Source organism: Trichosurus vulpecula, chromosome 2, assembly GCF_011100635.1.
Source record: "Trichosurus vulpecula isolate mTriVul1 chromosome 2, mTriVul1.pri, whole genome shotgun sequence".
Classification (NCBI taxonomy): Eukaryota; Metazoa; Chordata; class Mammalia; order Diprotodontia; family Phalangeridae; genus Trichosurus; species Trichosurus vulpecula.
Genome location: NC_050574.1, coordinates 93,150,668 through 93,172,234, shown reverse-complemented (window position 1 = coordinate 93,172,234; position 21,567 = coordinate 93,150,668). Strand labels below are relative to the sequence as shown.

General features: G+C 35.4%; 1 protein-coding gene across 1 annotated transcript in view; it reads right to left on the bottom strand.

Annotated features, from left to right (window-relative positions):
• FREM2 (FRAS1 related extracellular matrix 2) overlaps positions 1–21,567 on the bottom strand; it is a 222,227-nt gene that overhangs the window by 35,565 nt on the left and 165,095 nt on the right. The window contains exons 7-14 of the mRNA XM_036746176.1: positions 12,284–12,433; positions 9,890–10,099; positions 8,786–8,983; positions 7,802–7,966; positions 7,529–7,711; positions 5,329–5,459; positions 3,566–3,724; positions 1,298–1,601 (exon numbers count right to left, since the gene is read on the bottom strand). Coding sequence (XP_036602071.1) covers positions 1,298–1,601; positions 3,566–3,724; positions 5,329–5,459; positions 7,529–7,711; positions 7,802–7,966; positions 8,786–8,983; positions 9,890–10,099; positions 12,284–12,433 — 1,500 coding nt within the window. The remainder of the gene's footprint in view (positions 1–1,297; positions 1,602–3,565; positions 3,725–5,328; positions 5,460–7,528; positions 7,712–7,801; positions 7,967–8,785; positions 8,984–9,889; positions 10,100–12,283; positions 12,434–21,567) is intronic.

Below are 21,567 nucleotides of genomic sequence, written 5' to 3'. Positions count from 1 at the left end.
GCAAACCTGTACTTCCTGGTTCACAAATTAAATTCATTAAACTTACCAAATAGATGCCAAAGACATAAAGTAGATTGTTTTCTTCACATTGAGTGATATTTTAAAAACCGTAAAAGTGACTCAGGGCATAATTAAAGCCAACAAAGCACCTGTAATTCTGACATAATTTTCCAATAATAATAAGCCCAATAGCTAGCATTTATTTGGCACACTGGGGTTTTGAAAGCACTTTACGTTATCTCACTTGATCCTTACACCAATCCTGTGAGGCAGATGTTATTATTATCCCCATTTTACAAAGGAGGAAACTAAGGCTGAAAGAAATTATATGAGTTGCCCAAAGTTTTACAGCTAAGTGTCTGAGGAAAGATTTGAACTCAGATCTTCTGAACTTTAACTCAAATATTCTATGTACTGCACCATCTAGCTGTTTCCATGTTTTTCCTTCAACACAAACTTACATAGTATGGTTTCATTTCAATGGAAAGAATCAAACTTTTGGAATATGAGAAGGATAATACTAAATTTCTTACCTATTTCTGTTCTGATAGAATAAAGAACAGTAAGCAAGCAGCTCAATATTACAGTGGAAGTGAAAAAGAGAAGTAACTAGAATGTCTATTTCATTCCCAGATCACTTTGTATAATGACAGTGTTTGATATTCTCGCCAGAGCAATTGTGTGATCCTTAAAGAGACTCAAAACCATATATATTAATTAAAAGGGATAGAGACTGGACCTATGATTTCATTTTTACAGGGACTCCTAGGTAAGGGAACTCCCTCCACTGATGAGAGTCAGCACTTTCCCCATAACTTATTGCCTTAGTGTTTCTTTAACACTGAGGGGTTAAGTGATTTTTCTGAGGTCAAATAGCTAGTAATTGTCAGAGGTGGGATTTGAACCTAGGTTTTCCTTGCTCCAAAACACACTATCATGTTGCCTCTTTTAAGAAAAGAAGTGAAATTGGCCAAAAATATTATCACTAAATGACAGATGCTGAATGTATGATTGCAATATGCTTCACCTTATTGGTACATTTGTTCCTGAAAGTGTGCACATGAACTGAATTTGTGTAAATTAAACCATAATTAAGTGCACTTGGTGGATCATGATCTTTAGAACAGACAAAAAGTTTTTCCTTGTTACAAAAAGCAAGGTGTGCTTGTAGGATGATGCTGACTGATACTTGCTTGAGGGAAATGATGTCTAGAAATGAGAACTTTCCAATACTGTTCTGAATATAGATGCCATGTACATTTGACTACAACTTTAAATGAATAAGGGCAGAAACTACCTTCCTCTCTGTTCACTGTGACAATTGGGCTCATTAGCTCCAGCCCTTCATTTCCATCGGTGTTCACAGCTCGAGCTGCACACTGTACCCTGGAACCAGCTTGAAAGTAAATGGAGTCCAAAGTGATCATCTTGGAGGAGGTAAAAAAGGTGTCAAAATCCACTTCTTTCATAGGGCTGGTCACACCATCAGGGCCTGTGGGTGCGCTGACAAGCCATCGGTATCTAGTCAAAGTGTCATTGATACTCTCACTTGCGCATATAGAGCCTGTCTTCTCATAGTCAGAATATTTGGGGTTGCAAGCCTACGGAAAACAGACATAACATTATTGTGACAATCATATATGATTACATGGAAATTGGTGTTTTCAAGTTCTTTTTCTATGCACTTTCTCAATGATCTTATCTACTCCCACAGTTTCCTTGATGATTTCTCTATAGAGGACTCTAACCCCGACTTTTTTCCTTAGCCCTCATTCTACATTGCCAGACTTTTAATGAGCATCCTGAATGGGAATGCCACACTATCATTGGACAGTTCAACATATCAAACTCATTCTCTTCCTATACATATCAATTTTTCTTCTTTACTTTCCCAATTTTTCTTGATAGTACCAATATTTCCCACTTACCTGGTCTTCAAATTTTGGAGTTACTCTTGATTCTTCCTTTAGCTCACTAAATTTTCCCCAATTAGGGGTCAATTTTTATTTTTTTATATATTTTTCCATTGCTATTACTTTAGTACAGGCACAAAGTTCACACCTAGGATAATGTAATGGGCACCTAATAGATATTTCTGAGTTCTGTTCTCTTTTCATTGTATACTGTACACTATTGCCAGAATAATATTCCTACAGCACCATTTTGAGTTTACCCTTTTCCGCTAAAAAACAGCAAAACTTAAAAAAACCCACACTGTAAACCAAATTCGATCTAAAGTCCTCCACGATGAGTCCCAAGCTACTTTTTTCAGATTTATTAATTTATTCAACATATATCATGAACTCATTTTCTTAGACTTTACTTCTAGTGCTGGACTCTATCCATGAATATCAAGGAAACTGGAGGAATTAGCTTGAATCAATCCCTTAACTGAGTTCTTTATCACAGTCGATGCAGAGTCAGGATCCAAAAGGATCTTGATAGAATAAAACATTGGGATGAATCTAATAAGATGAGATTTGGCAGAGATTTATGTAAATTCTTATATTTGGGTACAAAAACCATCTTCATTTATATAATATGGGGAAGCATGAAGAGATAATAGTTCTGAAAAAAGGGTCTATGGTTGTACTCTACTGTAAGCTCAACATGAGTCAGCAGTATAATATGGCAGTCAAAAAAGGTAATGCCATTGTGGTTATATTAGGAGGGGCAGAGCTTCCAGGAATAGGCAAGTGATAATCCCATTGTACTCTGACCTTGTCAGACATCATCTGGAGTATTGCGTTCCATTCTGGGCACAATGATTTAGGAAGGACACAAACTGGAGAGTGTCCATATTTGATACGTGAGACAAACATAGTGCCTTACACGTTGCAGACATAATAAAAATGCCCTAGTTTTTCCATTTGATATTTCTGCCATTTTCTATACACGATTTGTGCTTTGAAAAATCTGTCTCTCTGATTGGGTGCCTTAGCTTAGAATTACTCCATTCCCCAATCCCATCCCTCCCAATCCACTAATCCTAGCAATTCTTCAAGACATATTCACAGTCTATCTCTTTCATAAAACATTCTAAGGATATAGGAAATGGTATATATCTCCATTTCCTCTGAATTCAATTCAATTCAATCCAAAGTAACCATCATTTGTTGAATGGCTATTATGTATAGAATAATTAATAAACTATCACATCACATAGTTAGATCATTGTAGTTATCTATGAACATTTTTTAAAAAATTCCTTAATAGTTTGCAATGTTCTTGAAGATAATGATCTTATCTTAATTCATCTTCCTATTCCCAAAGCACTTAAGAAATATCTATTCATAGTTGGCATTCAACAAACGAGTGAAGGAATGGATGAATGAATGAGTGTGTGAACAGAAACAAGTCATTCATTAAATATCATTAAAATTTTCCTTTGGGTATTTCAAGATAATCATACCCAGATAAACATAAATTATTCTATCTTCTCACTTTCCTTTATTCACTATAGTATATTATATTTTAGTCTTAGTATAGCATTGTGTTTGTATCATCTATTATGACATCTTAAAATCAGTAACTTTCAAATTGTATTCCAGAGTTTCCTACTCACTGTAATACAAGCCACAGGGTAGCCAGGCGCTGGGCCAGGGCTGTCTTTAATTCTGAAAGCATCATCATATATCAAAAGGGATACAACTTGAGGCACAGAAGGGAAAGTGACATCTGCCATGCTGTTCATTTCTTCTATGTACACAATGGCTTTGGTCACCTATAAAAAAGAATAAATCCCATATATTAATAATATTTTTACCCTAAACACACTAATCAAAAGTTGACTTTTGATGCAATTAAGTTTTATTTCTCAAATCATTGATGAAAGTGATTATCTGTCTCTACTTCTTGAATTTAAAAAAATAACATAACATAAACACAATTTTTTAAAGAGAAACATTATAGCACAGAAGAGAAACATAAAAAATTTAAGGGGAAAAACAACCTCTATGTTTTGAATTTACATTCACAATAAATATATACCTTAAGGGCGAGAACAGTGATTCTTACCAAATTACCTGCCCTTTAGTTACTAGATTAGTGAATCAGAGTAACATTAGAGACAGTGTATCTGGATTTCACCATGGTATCTGATAAAGCTCTCATGATAATTTTAAAGATAAGATAGGAAGCTTTAGCCAAAAAGCTAATGCAGTTTTAGGCTACACTAATAAAAGTATAAAGGCCAGCCATATCTGACCTTCAAGAGAGGAAGACCTATGTTCAAGGTCTAACTCTCAGACATGCAGGCTCTGTGGCACTGGACAAATCACTTAATTTCTCAGTGTTCTAGGCAACTCTTCAAGATTCTAAGCTAATAATAAGAATATTCTGGGCACAATGATTTAGGAAGGACATAAACTGGAGAGCGTCTATATTTGATACATGAGACAAACATAGGGCCTTACACATTGCATTTATATAGAGCTTTAAGGTTTGCAAAATACTTCATGTAAATATTATCTTATTTTATTGTCATGCCAATTCTGTGAATTAGGCACTATTATTAATTCCTAACTGAGCCAGATAGAGGTTAAATGTCTTGCCCAAGGTCACACAGTGACTAGTGGCAGAGAAGATGTCAACTTGCATTAGTTAGACAAATTTTCTTCATGTGGGAGTTCCCTAATTCAGGGAAGGCACAGATCCAGTCTCTATTCTTACAAAGAAATGAAAGAAGGAAACAAGCAACTATTAAACTTCTACTAAACACAAGGCACTCTAATAAGCATCTTAGAAATATTATGTCATTTAAACCTAACAATGACCCTGGGAAGTAGGCATTATGATTACCCCCATTTTACAGGTGAGGAAACATAGACTAAGAGATACATCAGTAAAGAATCTGTTTCATGGGTTCAAAATCATTGTATGTGTTCAGGAAGGAAACTTCAGTACTTTATGAGAGCTGTGATTTCATCTATGTAGATACCCCTTGATCTAATGCAGAATGCAGTCTCTCCACATCTTAGCAGATGGTTTGATGCATTGGTGTGGCCAACAACATTTATCTCCTACTGGCCAGACTTCATGTAAGATGACTTTCTGAAGTTAGCTAGGAAATAACAGGTCCATATTTGAAGCCTTTCTGGTCTGATAAGACCTAACAGAGGCTGTGCTCTGATGGCACAGGGCCAAGAGGCAACATAGCCTCTTATATAGGTGGATAGAGATTGGACTTGGAGTCAGGAAGAGCTGGGCTCAAGTCCTACCTCAGATATCTACGAGCTCTGGAGGAATTTAGTAGCTGTAGATTTAGAATGAACCTATGTTACATGGTGACCATTGGAGTACTTGTACACATGAGGATTGCTCACTTACCTGTGTCTCTGCCACCATGTTTTCATCGGGCTTCAGGTGAACAGTGAAGGCTTCCCTCATCTCTCTGACTCCATCGAAGAGCACTTCAATCTCAACAATGTGCTGGGTTTCACCCTCCTTAAATTCAATTTCTATAAATACAAAAAGACAGATTTAAATCTGGAGTCTATACAGCAATTTATTTATAGTTTTTGTGGCTTAAGAAAAAAGGTAAACAGGATTTTTATTCTCCTTACTCATTTCCTACATGGCTGCTACTAGTCAACATCAGGCATACCCTAAGAACACAGCATGATAAAATCAGAGGTCAAGATTTAGAGCTGGAGAGGCCTGCTAGTCCAGCCTCCTCATTTTATTTTTTTTTCTTCCTGTTTTTTTTTTTGTTGTTGTTTTGGCAGGGCAATTGGGGTTAAGTGACTTGGCCAAGGTCACACAGCTAGTACATGTGTCAAGTGTCTGAGGCCGGATTTGAACTCAGGTCCTCCTGACTCCAGGGCCCGTGCTCTACTTACTGTGCCACCTAGCTGCCCCCAACCTCCTCATTTTAGACAGGAGGCCAAGAGAGGTGAAGTAAACTCTCCAAAATCATATAGATACTGTATTTTAGCTAGAACTTGAACTCAGAACCTCTGGTTTTAAATACAGTTCTTGTTCCACTCTAGAATACTAAGTACAAGTTAATGTGACTAGGTATAAATTAAATTGATTGAATCAACTGAATTGATTTTTGTCACTAGTTCAGAGGGTGTTTTTCCTCTAGGGAGAGAAAAAAAAACTTTAAATGAATTTTTAGTTTTTGTTTTCATTTCAACTCATACTTTAGATTGTTCTAAATTTAGATTCAGCTTAGATTGATTGTTGGAAAATCTGTCTCTTTGAAAATCTAGTGATTAGACATAGTAGGCCATGATGGAAAGAAGGCTGGATTTGAAATCAAAAGACCTTGGTTTAGAGTCTCATTTTGCTGTTTACTAGTTAGTTGCATGACCTTGGGAAAGTTTCACTTTCCTGCCCTGGGTTTTAGTTGCCTCATCTGTAAAATCAGGAGATTGGACTGATGGTTTATAAGGTACCTTTTAGCTCTAGACCCTATGATCCTGATTGTATTTTAAAATATTTTTACTTATTGCTTTTTTTCTTCTACAGATAGGAATGTAGCTGAGTTTTTGCTTAGACTCGTTACTGGACATATCCTGGTAGACATGGCGTGGTATGTTGATAAAAATAGAGTACTGATTAAAAGTAGATGACTGTATTTAGTATTTGCCTTTTGAAAAGGTAGGCCAATTATCAAGATACAATGAATAATCACTTTGGGTAGATGATTTAAGGCATACATTTTTCTATCTACCTCCCCTCCCTGCCAAATTTTTTCGCTATTGAAAAATAGCACTTTTTTGTTGTACATATAACTGTAAAAATCTTGTTTTTTTTCTATCAACTTTCATGAAATGGAAACTTTTCCTATAAATATTTAGTCAATGCATCTTAATATTTTGTTTTTTCTGGGTACAATAATGTTAAATTTAAGGGTTTCTTTTTTCCTTTTATTTTTGTTTGCAAATCTATCATTACATGTATGTCTCATGTTCTTTCACATTTTTAAAATAATTTAATCTTTTGTTCTTACATACTTCACTCTCTCTTCCCTTCCTGTCCCAGAGAACTATCCCTTATAACAAAGAATAAAAAAAGAGGAAAATATAGTTCTGCAAAATTAACCAATGTAGTGAAAAAATCTGTCATTATATGCAATGTTCCACACCCATGGTGTCCCATCTCTGCAAAAAAGCAAAGTGAGGTGGCTTTTCAAACTTGTCTTTGGGATCAAACTTCATTGTAGCTTCCCAACATTCAGTTTTGATTGTTCTGTTGTTCATGTTTGTTCAATTTATGTTGTTGCAGTCTTTGTTTATATTGTTTTCCTGGTTTTCTTACTTCAGATTGTCTCACTTCATTTAAGCCTTTCCATGCTTCTCTCTATTCGTCACATTCATTGTTTTGTCCAGCATGGTAATATTACACTATATTAACATTCTGCAATTGAGTCATTCCCCAATTGATGGACATCCACTGCAACAATGTAAATATCTATATATCTATGTGAATAGCTCTTTTCTTTTTTTTCCTTTTCAAATGCATTGACCAGCACAGTAATCAATAAAACACTAAATCAACTTAAAGTATGGCTCCTGCTTACCTTCTGACACAGGGTGATAGTCTTCTCCTGAGACAGCAGAGCCATCCTTTGTGTGCACTCTCACGATGGAAACCTTTGAAGTGTCTCCCTGACGAAGCACAGGAATTTTCACAATGACCGACTGACTTGGTCCTTTTGGTTCACGGACACTAAATTTGGTTTCTCCAAGCTTAATAATTGTCCCTGAAATTTTGAAAAATAAAGTCAAAGTGATTAGATTGGTCATAATCTCCATGCTTAGTTCATGTTAGAATTGAGAAACTATCTTCTTACGGTCAGCATCATCTCGGATCTTTATCAAAGTTTCATTTTGTTCACCAACTGAAGCTCCGAAAGGGGATTCACTTTGGGGAGTGCCAAGAACTAGACGTAGTTCCTCTTCTTCTTCATAGATCACATCATCCATCAGTGCAAGGATGCAGGGCTTCTCAGTCTCACCTGGAATGAGAATGCAAGAAGCTGACATCATTATCATACAACCTAATCATGAGGCATATTTACACAGTGAAAAAATATATAGCGGTAGTATGTGCAATTTCTTATAAGACTCTGAAAAATACCTGCAATCATAACTGTAAGACATATTTTTAGAAAACTGCATATATTTTCCAAATTCCATAGAGATTTTCCATTTATGTCCATATCTCTTTAATCCAATACACAGTGTTCTCTATTGACATACAAAGGTTAACCAGGATTGATTTCTTATTCCAGTTTTTTGATTTTGGTCCAAATTGTTGTTGTTATTTAAGAATAAAATCTTCAATAGTACATTAACCAATGAAAGAAAAAAAACAAATTGAAGGAATTAAAAGTCATTTCATATCTATTGTCATGGAAATGGGACTGAGAAAATTTGTTGAATTTAAAATTTTTAGAAATGTGTTTCCTTTTTAGAAAGAATAAATTTGTTATTAATCAATGTTAACCACAATCAATGGTACTTAGATCTTGAACACAGAAAAAAAAAGTTTTGTGAAAATGAAAACCTTCTCAGTAAGAGTAATAAATGATTACTCCTTGTCATTTTAATGTATTTAAAATAGATTTTTATTGTTACCTTTTATTTTTCTGTAATATAGATATCCCCATGTCCCTCCTTTTCTACCAGAAAGCTATGCTTTACAATAACTTTTTTTAAAAAAGAGAAAGTAGAATAAGAGGGAAAAATCAGCCAAATCATTCAATACATCCTTTAAAAAAGCACCTGACATTATATGCAATGTTCTACAACCCAAAATCTGAGTCCTAACTTACCAGGAAGGAATGTGATAATGGAACTGTCAGTGTTTGGGCGTTCTTCAAAGTCCATCATTACTTGTGCAGATCCTTGGCGAGTATAGCATCTCACTGAAGACCCATGTTGGATATCCCCACTCCTATAAATCATGGCAACAATCTGGCCATCATTTTCATTACCAATGTACACACGTTCTTTAAATTGCATCTTAGGTACTAGGAATAAGAGAAACAAAAAATCAGAATGGTTTGACAACTATGTTTTGGATGAAATTGCTCAGAATATATTTAATTTTAACCTATTTTATCATCTTTTTCACTTGAAGATATCTAAAAGGTGAATAAAGTAAACTTTCAAAAAGTTAATGGTATCAAAGAAGATAATTAGTTCTTTCCAAAGAATTCAGGTCACAGAAGGTTTGAGGTATATCTACACAGTGAAACAATGTATAGCGGAAGTATGTGCAATTTCTTGTAAGACTGAAAAATGGTCAGAGGCATGCTGGTAAATGTTCAACAACTGGCTATCTAGATTAAAAAAATAATGTGTGCTCAATATGTTTTAAAATTTAATCTCATTATTTATATTTTCCAATAATTTTTTAAAATATAGACAATCAACAAATGAATAAATCAAGCCCTGATTTGTAGTATTTGCCGATTTCTGAGGTTTAAGTGCTTACATAGAAAATTTAGCAATTTACCCATGAGTGGCCACTGCACACTCCTGGATAGTGATCACATTAAGCAAAACTGACAAAAAGTGATCGTGTATTATTTTACATGGCATTTGCATTGTTTCAACTGAAAGAAAATAAAAGTAACATGAGAATTCAAGATAATAAAAGCATAATGTCTTGCACATGGAAGCAGCATGATAAATGTTGAACTGAATTAAATTTTTTAAATTGTCAGAATAACAGAGATAATAACAATTAGTGTCCAATCCCATTATAATTACTCATTTGAGACAAAGATTAAAAGTTGCTTTAGAAACTGCGAAATTCTATGAGAATTACCTGTGGAAAAGATGAACCCAGTTCAAATGTCAGTTTAGAAATGGTCAAATAGCCATATTGCACTTTAAAAATTATGAATAACATGAACATGATAGATACTTACAATCAGAGGTTGAATCATTAATAAAAATTGTGGCTTTGTTGGGTTCTCCAAGGGCAGCATTCATAGGCATACGTAATACTAATTCAAATTTCTCAACTCCTTCTAAGGTTGGTTGTCCTCGATCATCCAGAATAATGACTCGGAGAGTTTGCAAGTTAACTCCAGGTGGGAAATCTAAATTACGACTGATTCCCACATAGTCGGTTCCAGCTATAGGGGAAATAAAAGATTAACTGATTAAAGAGTGACAAAAGAAACTACCATCCTTCCAGTCACCCAAGTTTACAGCTTTGGAGTCTTTTTAACTTTTTTTCCTTTCTCACCTTTTACATCAATTTGGTAGCTAAATCTTGTCACTTCCACCCTCTCCCAGCCCCCACATATTTCTTGCATCTATCTCTTTCCCTCCATCTATCTCTTTTTCCCCATTTCCTCAATTAACACCCTAGTTCAGGTTCTTATCACTTCTCGCTTGGTCTACAGTCAGGTACTAATGTATTGAAATAACCTTCTAATGGTTCTTCCAGCATTCAGTCTTTCCCCATTCCATTTCCTCTTCTACAAAACTCATCAATGAATATTCCTAAAGCAGAGATCTCCTTATATTACTCTCCTGCTTAAGAAACTCCAGTGGCTCATTGAATAGTCCAATATGATTAGGATGGACCAACACCTGGAACATTAAGAAATCTTGAGAGACCTTTAAGAAACAATCTATAGAGTCTAAGGTCTCTGGACAGGAACTATTTGGTTTCTGACTTTGTGTCCTCAGCACGTACCACAGTGCCTGATACAAAGTTGGGGTAGGGATAGGGACTGAGCCCATGATTTCACTGGTATAGGGAACTCCTAGGGAAGGAAACCTTCAATCAAAGCAAAATAGCACTTTATCTTCAAGTTCTTGTCTTAGAGAGTTGTTTAGAGCATTGTGACGTTGAAATGCCTCAACCAGGGTCACATAGCCCTTAAGTTAGGAGTGGCACAAAGTAGGCACATAATAGATTCCTATTGAAGTAAATGGAATTAAATTGAATTAAAGCCTTACTTCCTGCCCACCCCACACCCCAAGCCAGACCAGAACACTATTCCTATGTGAAAGGAAAAGATAATTGGAGTTAATGGAAAGACAAAGGAGGCTGAGGGAGACTGAAGAATGAATGACACGTTGTTATGGACATATTATATGTTGAAACTAATTTATTCAGTTTTAAATAGCTGCAAAGCAATTGGTTTCATGAATGTTTAATATTACATTTCTAATAAAGCATCAATGAACAACAAAAAAGTCACATCACATCCTCTTCCCTAAGCCAAGAATACGCCCTTCCTTATTCTTCTTGACAAACAGCTTGAAAAGGGCTTTTTGTTGTCCTTTGCATTTTGTCCAACCTTTAGCTCATTCTAGACTTTAGCCTTTCTGAACATTTTCTCATAGAACTGTGCCACTCTTTTTATATCCATCACTTCCATCTTTTGTACATGTTCTTTTTGAATGTGAACTCATCAGAGATCTTTCTGCAGAGTCACATTGAATCATTTCAATACCCTGCCCTCAGAATCATTCATGATAGATTTGCCAGGATTCCATTTTGGAGAGCCCCTCTTGATCTTTCACAAGCTTAAGCCATGTGATTGTGCTTATCTATTCACTGAACTTGTGAAAATCTGACTTCCTTAATTAATCATAACATATAATTGAAACCAAACAATTAAGACATTTAGGTACATTCATCAAATGGAATGTGATAGAAAATGTTAAAAAAGAGGATGAACAGTTTTTTTGTTTTTCTATTTTAAAAAAAGAATCAAGTAACACATACACAACTTAATTGTTTTGTACATTTCTGACTCTTGGATGAAAAAGATTACTGAGTTATAACCTTGTAATTTAGTCTAAGGCTCATGTAATGCATTGTGACTCCTTAATAGTGACAAAAACTTAATAGTGACAAAAATATGGTTTTAAGCAAGTCAGCTGTAATATTTTGTTACTTTAATTATTCAAATTTATACAGCACTTAAAGTTCTACAAGGTTCTTTCTTCATGCTGCTCTTCAGAGATACAGATAAGGTTCATCTTCAAAATACCTAGAAAATGTCTTTAATAAAGAGCAAAAGGGAGTTTATTTGTTGAATTGAATTCATTTTGTGGACCATGGAATCATTAATTTAGAGTCAGATGACCTCAGAGGTCATTTAGTCATTTAGTCCATGCCTTCATTTTACAAATGAGGAAAAAGGTCTAGACAAATTATGACTTGACCAAGGTCACAAGTAGTAAGTGGCAGAATGAGGGTTAGTTTTTGAATTAAATGTAATAATACCACATTGAAAGCCCCAGATTTATCAGAAACCTTAAGAAATAAATGACAACTAGCATAAGAAATGACTCACCATCAGCAGAAGGGGGCTCACTTTTTCGAGATCTCACCATGACACTAGAAAACCTTGAGAGATCAGTACCAGTTCTCCAGATGTGTACTTCAACAAATCCAGCACTCTCATCTACGGAGTATTCAGCAGCACCAAAGTAAAAAGTTGGCTCTGGTGAGAAAGAAATGGAATCCAATCATGTTATTTTTATTTTCTCTTCAAATCCGCAGCTTTATAGAGATAGTGAAAATTAACTTGAATTATGAACTCTGGGTACATCCAACATTAGTCAGTCTTACATCACATTTTTTTCTTCCCCTACAATCCTATCAGAACAGGACTTATATGGATTTGTATGAACTTTAAGTTATCTTTCATGCTTCCTGAAACAACAACTTCTAAAGTCTCATAAAAGATCATTAGCCTAAAGTATAGGTATTAGTCTTTCCCCAAAACTCCAAAGTTACAAGTGAATTCCATTGATTTACCTACAGGCCAGCTAATTTTCGTTAGAGTTGTACTGAAAATGATATTGTTATACGATGCTGAATATCTGTGTTTGACTGGTTTATTTCCTCTGGGATAGGGCTTTATTTTGGATGGCAGATCCAGTTGTTCAACTCATGACTTACCGAAGTCTAAGCATATTGTCCTGAAACCTGACTCTGTATCATTCTTGATCCTGAGAATTCAGTATCAACCCTGATCCTGGGAATGAATCATTAAGATTAACATAGTTGGATGGGTCACTATATCCAGGGATCCTGGTTCAGAAATCTATCTGGGATTGTGGGGTGCTTTGTTTCCTCTGTACAAAATCTGGGTTCACAAATAAGAATGACTTTGTCTCACTGGAGCTCCTTAGGGCCGCTTAGAATTGGGGAGAACAGAATTCATATCTACTTTTCCCAGTAGTGGTGACAGATTTGTACTGACCTATCTCTGCCTGTTTTTTTTTTTCAACTTTGTGACTAACTACACACACTTATGACACAGATAGCTGGAATTTGAGGCATAAGTACCCATGGAAAGTCATTTCACTACCTGATTCATAATAAAAAGATGATTTGGGGGAGATAGAATATGAGATTTTTGCTACTTCAGGCTCACTTTATAGCCAACTGACAAAGTGGTTGACTATACACATATTGTGAGTTAAGAATGCCAGTGACTTGTTGTATTCTGCTGCTCTTTATCAATTGTGATTTCCAATAAAGCAGAGTGGCCCCAGGCCAAAAGAGGCATGGAGCTTGAGCCTTTGCTTCTTAAAACACAAGGCCATTGTGAGCCTGATTTTCATGCTTCAGAGGATATGATTTTAATTGAAGCTTGTTCCCTAGTGCCATTGGTTTATGAGGAGAAACACACACACACACACACACACACACACACACACACACCATGTCATTTATTTGGACCAAATAAATAACTCTGAATAAAAGAAAGCTAATTTGTTTTGTTCATATTTTGTGCAGCACAACTAGCAAATAGTCTTTCTTGAAAATTCTTACAGTATATGAAACCAAACTTGGGGATTTTGTTTGCATATTTTGGTCCAATGGGTGATAAATCTGCTGGAAACATATTTCCCTACTTCTGGACCTTTCAACCAGAGCTGTTCCTGCACTTCTGGATGCCAGGGCATGTGAGTGTGTGTGTATAGATGAAGGTGTTATCTTATTAACCTTAGTCGAGTTAGACTTTAAATGCAAGCCAATAAATTCCTGGCATTTCTCACTTCAATGCAAGCAGACAAAGGTGAAGATAAAGAGACTGGAGAGTGTAACTAACACAGAGGATTCTTATTTTGACCAGCTCCATAACCACAGTATATCCGAGTTTTTCTGAAAAGTTCTTAAAATCATTTTTGGAGGAAAAACATTGCGTTTGATCCAATGTGTTCAATAAAGGAACACACTAATCTTTTTTCCCTCTCACCATCTTTGCAAACCACATTATTGTATAAATTAGGTTTTTGGGCTAAGGGACCAACTAGTTTGGTTCAATAGGGGAAGAAATCCTACTTATTAATTCAGTATCTGCCTTAATCAGCTCCCTTTCCATCCTGATCCCCAAATCTTATCCTGGCTCCACTGCTTTGTATTTCATCATGGAAAAGTGAATAGAATAAAATAACTTAAATGAAGGAAACTCTTACTATTAATCATCAAATTATTTAAATTATTATTAGTGCTGGGGATAGTGTTCTAAACTAAATTATTGTCTTGGATTTCAGCTAATTTTTGCATTTTCAGGAGCATAATCCATACTTTTATTCACTTGTTCATTTAAAAAAGGAAAAACTAGTCTGCAGACTAGGCTTATAGATTAAGGGAATACGATAGACATAGTATATTTGGATTTCACCAAAGCATTCTATAGAGTTACCTTGTGAATATAATGGAAAGATATAAAATGGGTTATAATTTAGTTAAATTGATTTGGTAGTCATTCATGGTTTAATATCAACTTGGAAAGACCTGTCTAGTGCAGTTTTTAAGGAATTAATTCTTGGTCTCCTATTCAATATACTTATCAATAGCCTGGAGGACAATATAGATGCATGCTTGTCAAATTTGTGGATAGAACAAAGTTGGAAGTTATATGTTGAATGACAAATTTGAGATAAAAATGCTTTTACTGTCTACAACAAGGTGCTTAATATGATAAATGAGAATCTATTAAGATATAAATGCAATGTTGAAGATGGATTTTGATAGTAGAGATCACAAATGCTGAACAAGATAGATAGCAATTCATATAAAAATACCTAGAAGATTCAGTAGACTTCAAGCTTGATGTGAACGAACCAGCAACATGACATGGCAACTAGAAAAGCTAATATGATTTTATGATATGCTGAAAAAACCATAATTTCCAGAATGAGAGAGGTGATAGAGAAAGGTGAGATCAAACTAGGTCTGGAATATTATGTGAACTGCTGGGCAATGCATTTTACAATAATTTTGAGCATCTCCAGAACACAGTGACCAGGATAGTGAAAAGTTTAGAGACCATGCCACATGAAGATTATTGAAGGAAGTAGAATAATTAACCTGAAGAAGAGAATTCTTAGCGGGGGACAAGTATCCAAAGGGCTATTATGTAAAGGTTATTACACAGGCAGATAGTAACTTAATATAAAGAATAACTCCCTAAAACTTAGAGTTGTTATAAAATAGAATGGGCTTCCTCAGTAAGGAATATCCAGCTATTGAAGGTGCTCAAGCAGAGACTGACTACTTGACAGTATTATAAAAAGATTTCATGCTTAGGTATGGTTGGATTTGAAAATAACTGATACCACTACTACTATCACAGTGGCAACAAGATCCCTTTCAGCTGTGACAATATATTATTATATGGATAGTTTCTTATGACAGGAATAAAAAATGCTTTTGGGTCTTCTTGTATGGTTCATCCACATTTCAATGGATCTGTAATCTTAAAGGTATGAGAATTTCCTTTCCAAGTGAAAATTACATTCCATGTATGCCCTGTTTTCCTAGATTATTTTTGTCTTTGTATTTCCATAAACTCTCCATGAAGGATGTATCAATACATTGGAGATCTTCTTTTATTCTTTTACTATTTAATGAATACTAGAGAAATGTTTAAATTGTCCATGTAAGACCAGAAAAGTAGGACATATATTGAGAATGCGACTGGCCCAAGATGAACAGCTAATATACAACTGAAACAAAACATTATGCAGATCAATAAATTGATTTTAGATCAAACCCCAATTACCTCCTGAAATCTTCTGAATTTGATCCATTTCTATAAGTATATTCATTTATTAAAAACAATCCAGCTGCAGACACATGATTCATGTTCCTACTATATCTTCCCCATTGAACCCTTGACTCTTCTCTAGTGTCAAACACAGTCAAGCAAAACCAATTGACAAAGCAACAATGTCTGACAGCATGGGTGGCATTTCACACTCCAGTTTCCTACCACTTGAAAAATTTGAGCATTGTGTATTTAAGTATATCTATTTTGACAATAAATTATGTAGTATGGTTGAATTAAGGGATATTCTTTAGCTTTGAGGTGAATTGTAAACTTCAAATAATGTACTCTTTAAAAGGATAAGTAAGTCTCTTCTCACCTAGTATTAATATCATACCCTTGAACCCCAACCTCTCCCTTCTCCTCTAAAACTAACTCCATTGATTAACCCTACTCTTACTCCTTCATTTTTTCCCCCTATAACTAGGTCCCTTCTATCTACACACATGCTCAAGTCAGGTCTAGTTAAGACACATGCTCAGTCAGGTCTAGCTAAGACGCAAATTCACACATAACCTTTCTTCAACTTTCCTACCCTCCTCAAGTTATTATCACATTGTCATTCACATGCATCAAAGATGTGAAGGTAATGAAGTAATAAAATGATGTAGGTGTCTGGAATCAGATCGGTGAGTAGGATACAGAAGACAAGAAAAGAAGCAAGATGTATTCAGAGGTTAAATCTCCACTTAAGATCTCACAGGCAACAGCTAAGCACAACTTCTTTTTTCATTAGAGCTTTGGCAGGAATCTGCTCATTATGGATCAAAGACAGACTGGCAAGCTAGCTATGTGCTATGAAAAAAAGTCACAAAAGCTCTTACGTAAGGTGGTTGCAGTAGCTAGCAAAAATAAAGGAAAAGAAGGCAGAAAGATAGAGATCAGTATCTTCCATCTAGTGAGCAGGGAGAAGGAAGAAAAGAATAGAACAGGTGAGAAAGAACTTTAAGATGGAATTTAGGTCAAAGCCTTCACAACATCTAGAACAGTTTCCATTAGGGCTTTGGCATATGAATCAAAGGCAAGTTAGTGATAGATAATGGGAAAAACATGGGAAAGCTCTATTAGGAGGTGCTAACAACTAAGCATTTCTGCCATGACAGTGAACCATAAGAGCCCCTAGTATGAATAACTGAGGACTGAGGAACTTGCATTGTGGAGAACATCAGGGAAATCAGCTGTTGAGTTTTTGTTACTGTGTCTCAATTGTTTTTCAGTTGTGTCCAACTCTTTGTTACTCCATTTGGGCTTTTCTTGGCAAAGATACTGGAATGGTTTGCCAGTTTCTTCTCCCGCTCATTTTACAGATGAGGAACCTGAGGCAAATAGGGGTAAGCGACTTGCCCAGGGTCACACAGCTAGTAAGTGTCTGAGGTCAGATTTGAACTCAGGAAGATGAGTCTTCCTGTCTCCAGGGCTGACACTCTATCCAGTGTACCACCTCACTACTGAGTGTCTATTATGTTTCTGTTTCTGCCAATGCCAAGTAATAGTTGGATAAAAATACAGTACATTGTAGTGGGTAAAGTGTTTGAGTTAGAGTCAGGAAAGACCTTCGTTTGAATCAAACAGCCACCAATTGTATAACTACAGGCAGGTCACAATCTTTCTGTGCCTCAGTTTATTCCTCTATAAAATGGGGATAATAATATGTGATGTACCAGTCTCATAGGACTAGTTGGAAGATTAAACTAGTTAAAATAAGTAAGTTGTGTTTTTAACCTTGAAGCATCACATAAATTCCAACTATTATTATTTGTATATCCAAGATTCAATATTGTTTTTCTACAAGAGGAGGAGACCAGGTAAGGAGAAAAATAGTAAGTGACATTTATGAAGTGCTTTAAGGCTTGCTTTGTACTTTCTGTACATTATCTCATTTTGATACTAATAACAACATGTTAGCAAAGTACTATATGCACATTACTCCCACTTTACTGAAGAAGAAACTAAGGCTCAAAGAAAGACAATGATTTTACCATGGTCACAGAACTAGTAAGACTCAGAGATATAATTCAAACTCAAGACTCTTCCAATATCACACTCAGAGTGCTTTATATTGTCCTCATGAAGCTCTATTTTTCCATTTTATTAGAAATAATGAATCATTTCCTTTGAAAGAGTGGAAGAAGTTGCTGAGCTGTGCATAACACATCACTAAACAGTGGTACCACTGCTAAGTCTATACTCCAAAGTGATCAAAGAAAGAAGCAAAAAGACTCATACAAAAAAATATAGCAATTCTTTTTGTGTTGGCTTAGAACTGGAAGATAAAAAGGTGCCCATCAATTAGGAAAGGGCTGAAGAATTATGGTATATTAGTAATGGAATACCAATGTGCTGAAGAAATAATGAAGGGTTAAGAGAAACCTGGGAAGACATGTATGAACTAAAGAAGAGTGAAATGAACAGAACCAGGAAAAAATTTATTCAGAAACACCAATATTGTAAAGACAAATATCTCTGAAAGATAAGAACTCTAATCAATACAATATCCAATTATGATTCAAGAGGACTCATGATGAAACATGGCACCTACCTCCTGACAGAGAAGTGATAGACTTAGGTAAAGAATGAGACATATTTTTTTGGTCATGGCCAATGTGGGAACTTGTTTCATTTGAATACGAATATTTGTTGCAAGGATTGTGTTTTTCTTTTTTTTAATGAGGAGTGGGAAGTAGGAGAGAGAGAAGGTAAATTAAGAAATTGTTTAAAGGAAAGAAAGAATAGAGAAGGTATTTCTTAAGGAGAAAACAAAAGAGAAAACAAGGAAAAGAGGAATCATAATAATTATCAGGAGGTTGACTGAGAATGAAACAGAGTATGAAAGGAAGAAGATCTATGGAATGGTTGGAGTTTTATATTAGATTTGAAGCAGACCCATAGGCAAATGAGGCTTTATACAAAAATATCCCGGGGCTGGGAGCATAGTGTCAAGAGCACTTAAGCTCAGAATTATGAATACTATAGAAAACCAAAAGACTTTCTTAAAGTTGAGGTAAGAGAGAATTGGATAATGATAACAGGTGCTATACAGAAAGCAGGACTATTCAACTCTTGATTTGTTTTCCCCCAAGAAGAATGTTCTTCAAAGTAGGAAGAATAGAATGAAATCATGGAAGAGAAGATTGGATGCAAATACATTTAATGGTGGGAAGAGAACACAACTAATCTCAGTAAATTTGTCACAAGGCTGGGGCATACTAAAGGCTTATAGATCAGACTGCAAAAATAGGCAATGGATAATCCTTTATTAATTCTTTCTTCAAGGCACAGCCCAGGCACCAATTCCTAAGAATTTTCTTGATTCTCTCAGTTGTTAGCACTGAATTACTTTTTTTTTGTTTTAGAGGGTAGAAGACAGGACAACTGGGGTTAAGTGACTTGCCCAAGGTCACACAGCTAGTAAGTGTGTCAAGTGCCTGGGGCTGGATTTGAACTCAGGTCCTCCTGACTCTAGGGCTGGTGCTCTACTCACTGTGCCACCTAGCTGCCCCACTAAATTACTTTTAAGATTATTTTGTATTATTTCTACATACTCAGTATTTCCTTAATCAGAGCTATGTTTTACTGGACCCTCTAAGAGCATGTAGGCCCATTTAAGCAGCCTTTTATCTCTCCATACCCAACACCTAGCACAATACCTTGTGAATATTAACAAACGTAAATTTAATTAAATTGTTGGTTACAAAAAGTGAAAGAATAAGAAAAAATCTCAAATTTCCAGATATTTCCTAGATACAACCTATACCTTCTTCTCTAATGCCTGACAATTCTTGTTCATGATCACAACTACTCCAGATCATTGGTCTTGTTCCATAAACTCACTACCCTTTATGGAAACAAAAACAAATTATCTTTCTCTCTTCCCCTATTCCTTCAGTTCTCTCTTCCTCCCCCTCTTGTTCTCTCCTCTCTCTTCTCCTCCCTTTCATCCTCCCTTTCCTCCTCCTCTCTTCTTCTTCCTCTTTTCCTCTCCTCCTCCTCCTTGTTCTTCTCTCTTCTCTTTCATATCTAAATCTGTGATTTTATCCGTGTAGGGAACTCCCTGGTAATGGAATTCCCTCCACTGGTTCAGGTTGGTTATTCAGTAATAACTTAAAGTCTTAATGAATTGCCTGGAGCCATGAGACTTTTTAATTCCTTCCTAGTATGTGTGAGAGACTGGAGTTGGACTATGGTCTTCCTGACTCAAAGACTGGCTATGTGCTATTTCATGTAGCCTTTCTATGGTGCTTTAGGATCCTAATCATTTAACTCTTTGGGGCATTCAAACTGTCCGAGATATACAGTATACCTTTACTGGAGCAATGAAAGTTCACTCTCTTTACCTTTGACGGTGCTGTATTAGAAGGAAAGGGCACTGACTAAAGCCACATCCTTAGACAGGTCTGTATAATCTCATTAAACATTAATACACTTTTCAAGACTGATGTGAGAACTTTTACTCCAAATGGCACAGATAGAACCATGTGTCCCTCCTATATACAGAGTGATGAGGAGGCTTGGCATCTCTGCAACAGAGATAATGGAAAAGTAATAAAACCATTCTCCCCTTCCCAGAGGGCAAAAAGAGTAAGTCAGATTCTCTTATTAATGTCTGTGGTGTCTACATTGATGTTTATAATCACATTTTATCTCGTGAGATGAAAAGAAAATGTACTCGTATTAATTGCTATCTCAAGCCAAATCTTATTACTCTCATTTATGTATATGACAAATAGGACTGTATGATAAAACTTTTAGTACCTGTTTTAGCATTCAACAGCGAAGAATAAAAATTTGTGTCGTAATTGTTTTTCTCAGGACTGAAAAGAAAGAAGATGAGGGAAAAAGACAATTGCTTCCTACATATTTTAGTGGCGAATAAATTCTTTTTTGTGTGATTGTAGGAGGTAGAGGGTAATATGGTAATATTAAGACCAAGAGCTTGGATCTTGGATGGCACCACAGATTTTCACTGAGATTGGAAAATCACATCTAGACTAAATGTCTCAGGCATAGGAGGCATCTTGCTCAACTTCTATTTTATCTAGAGGCAACCTTCATTTGGAAAGGGAAAAGAATATCTGGCATGAAAAATAGCTTACCTGACAATCATTTAAGAATATTTTACTAAGATTTTCTCTACTTCATATTTATTTACATTATTTAAATACGTGTATTTTTCCTATCACCACCACTACATATACCTATGTTTTGAGTCATATTTAACTCTTGAAGAACACTACTAAAATACCTATTTTTGGTTGAAGTTAAATATTTTTATACAAAATAAGCTTAAAAAGTAACTATTAATTATTATATCCAGGAGATTAAAAGGATGCATTTACATAGCTTCTTTCTCTGCAAATCATATTTTTCTTTGAATGAAAAAAAGTTAGTGCCTATAGAATGTGCTGATAACTTAAGGGCCATATTTTCCTACAGATTTCAATTAGGGATTTATGCCTTTCCCCCAAAGATAATGTTATCAGAGATTGCACTGTCAATTTACTTTGAAACCT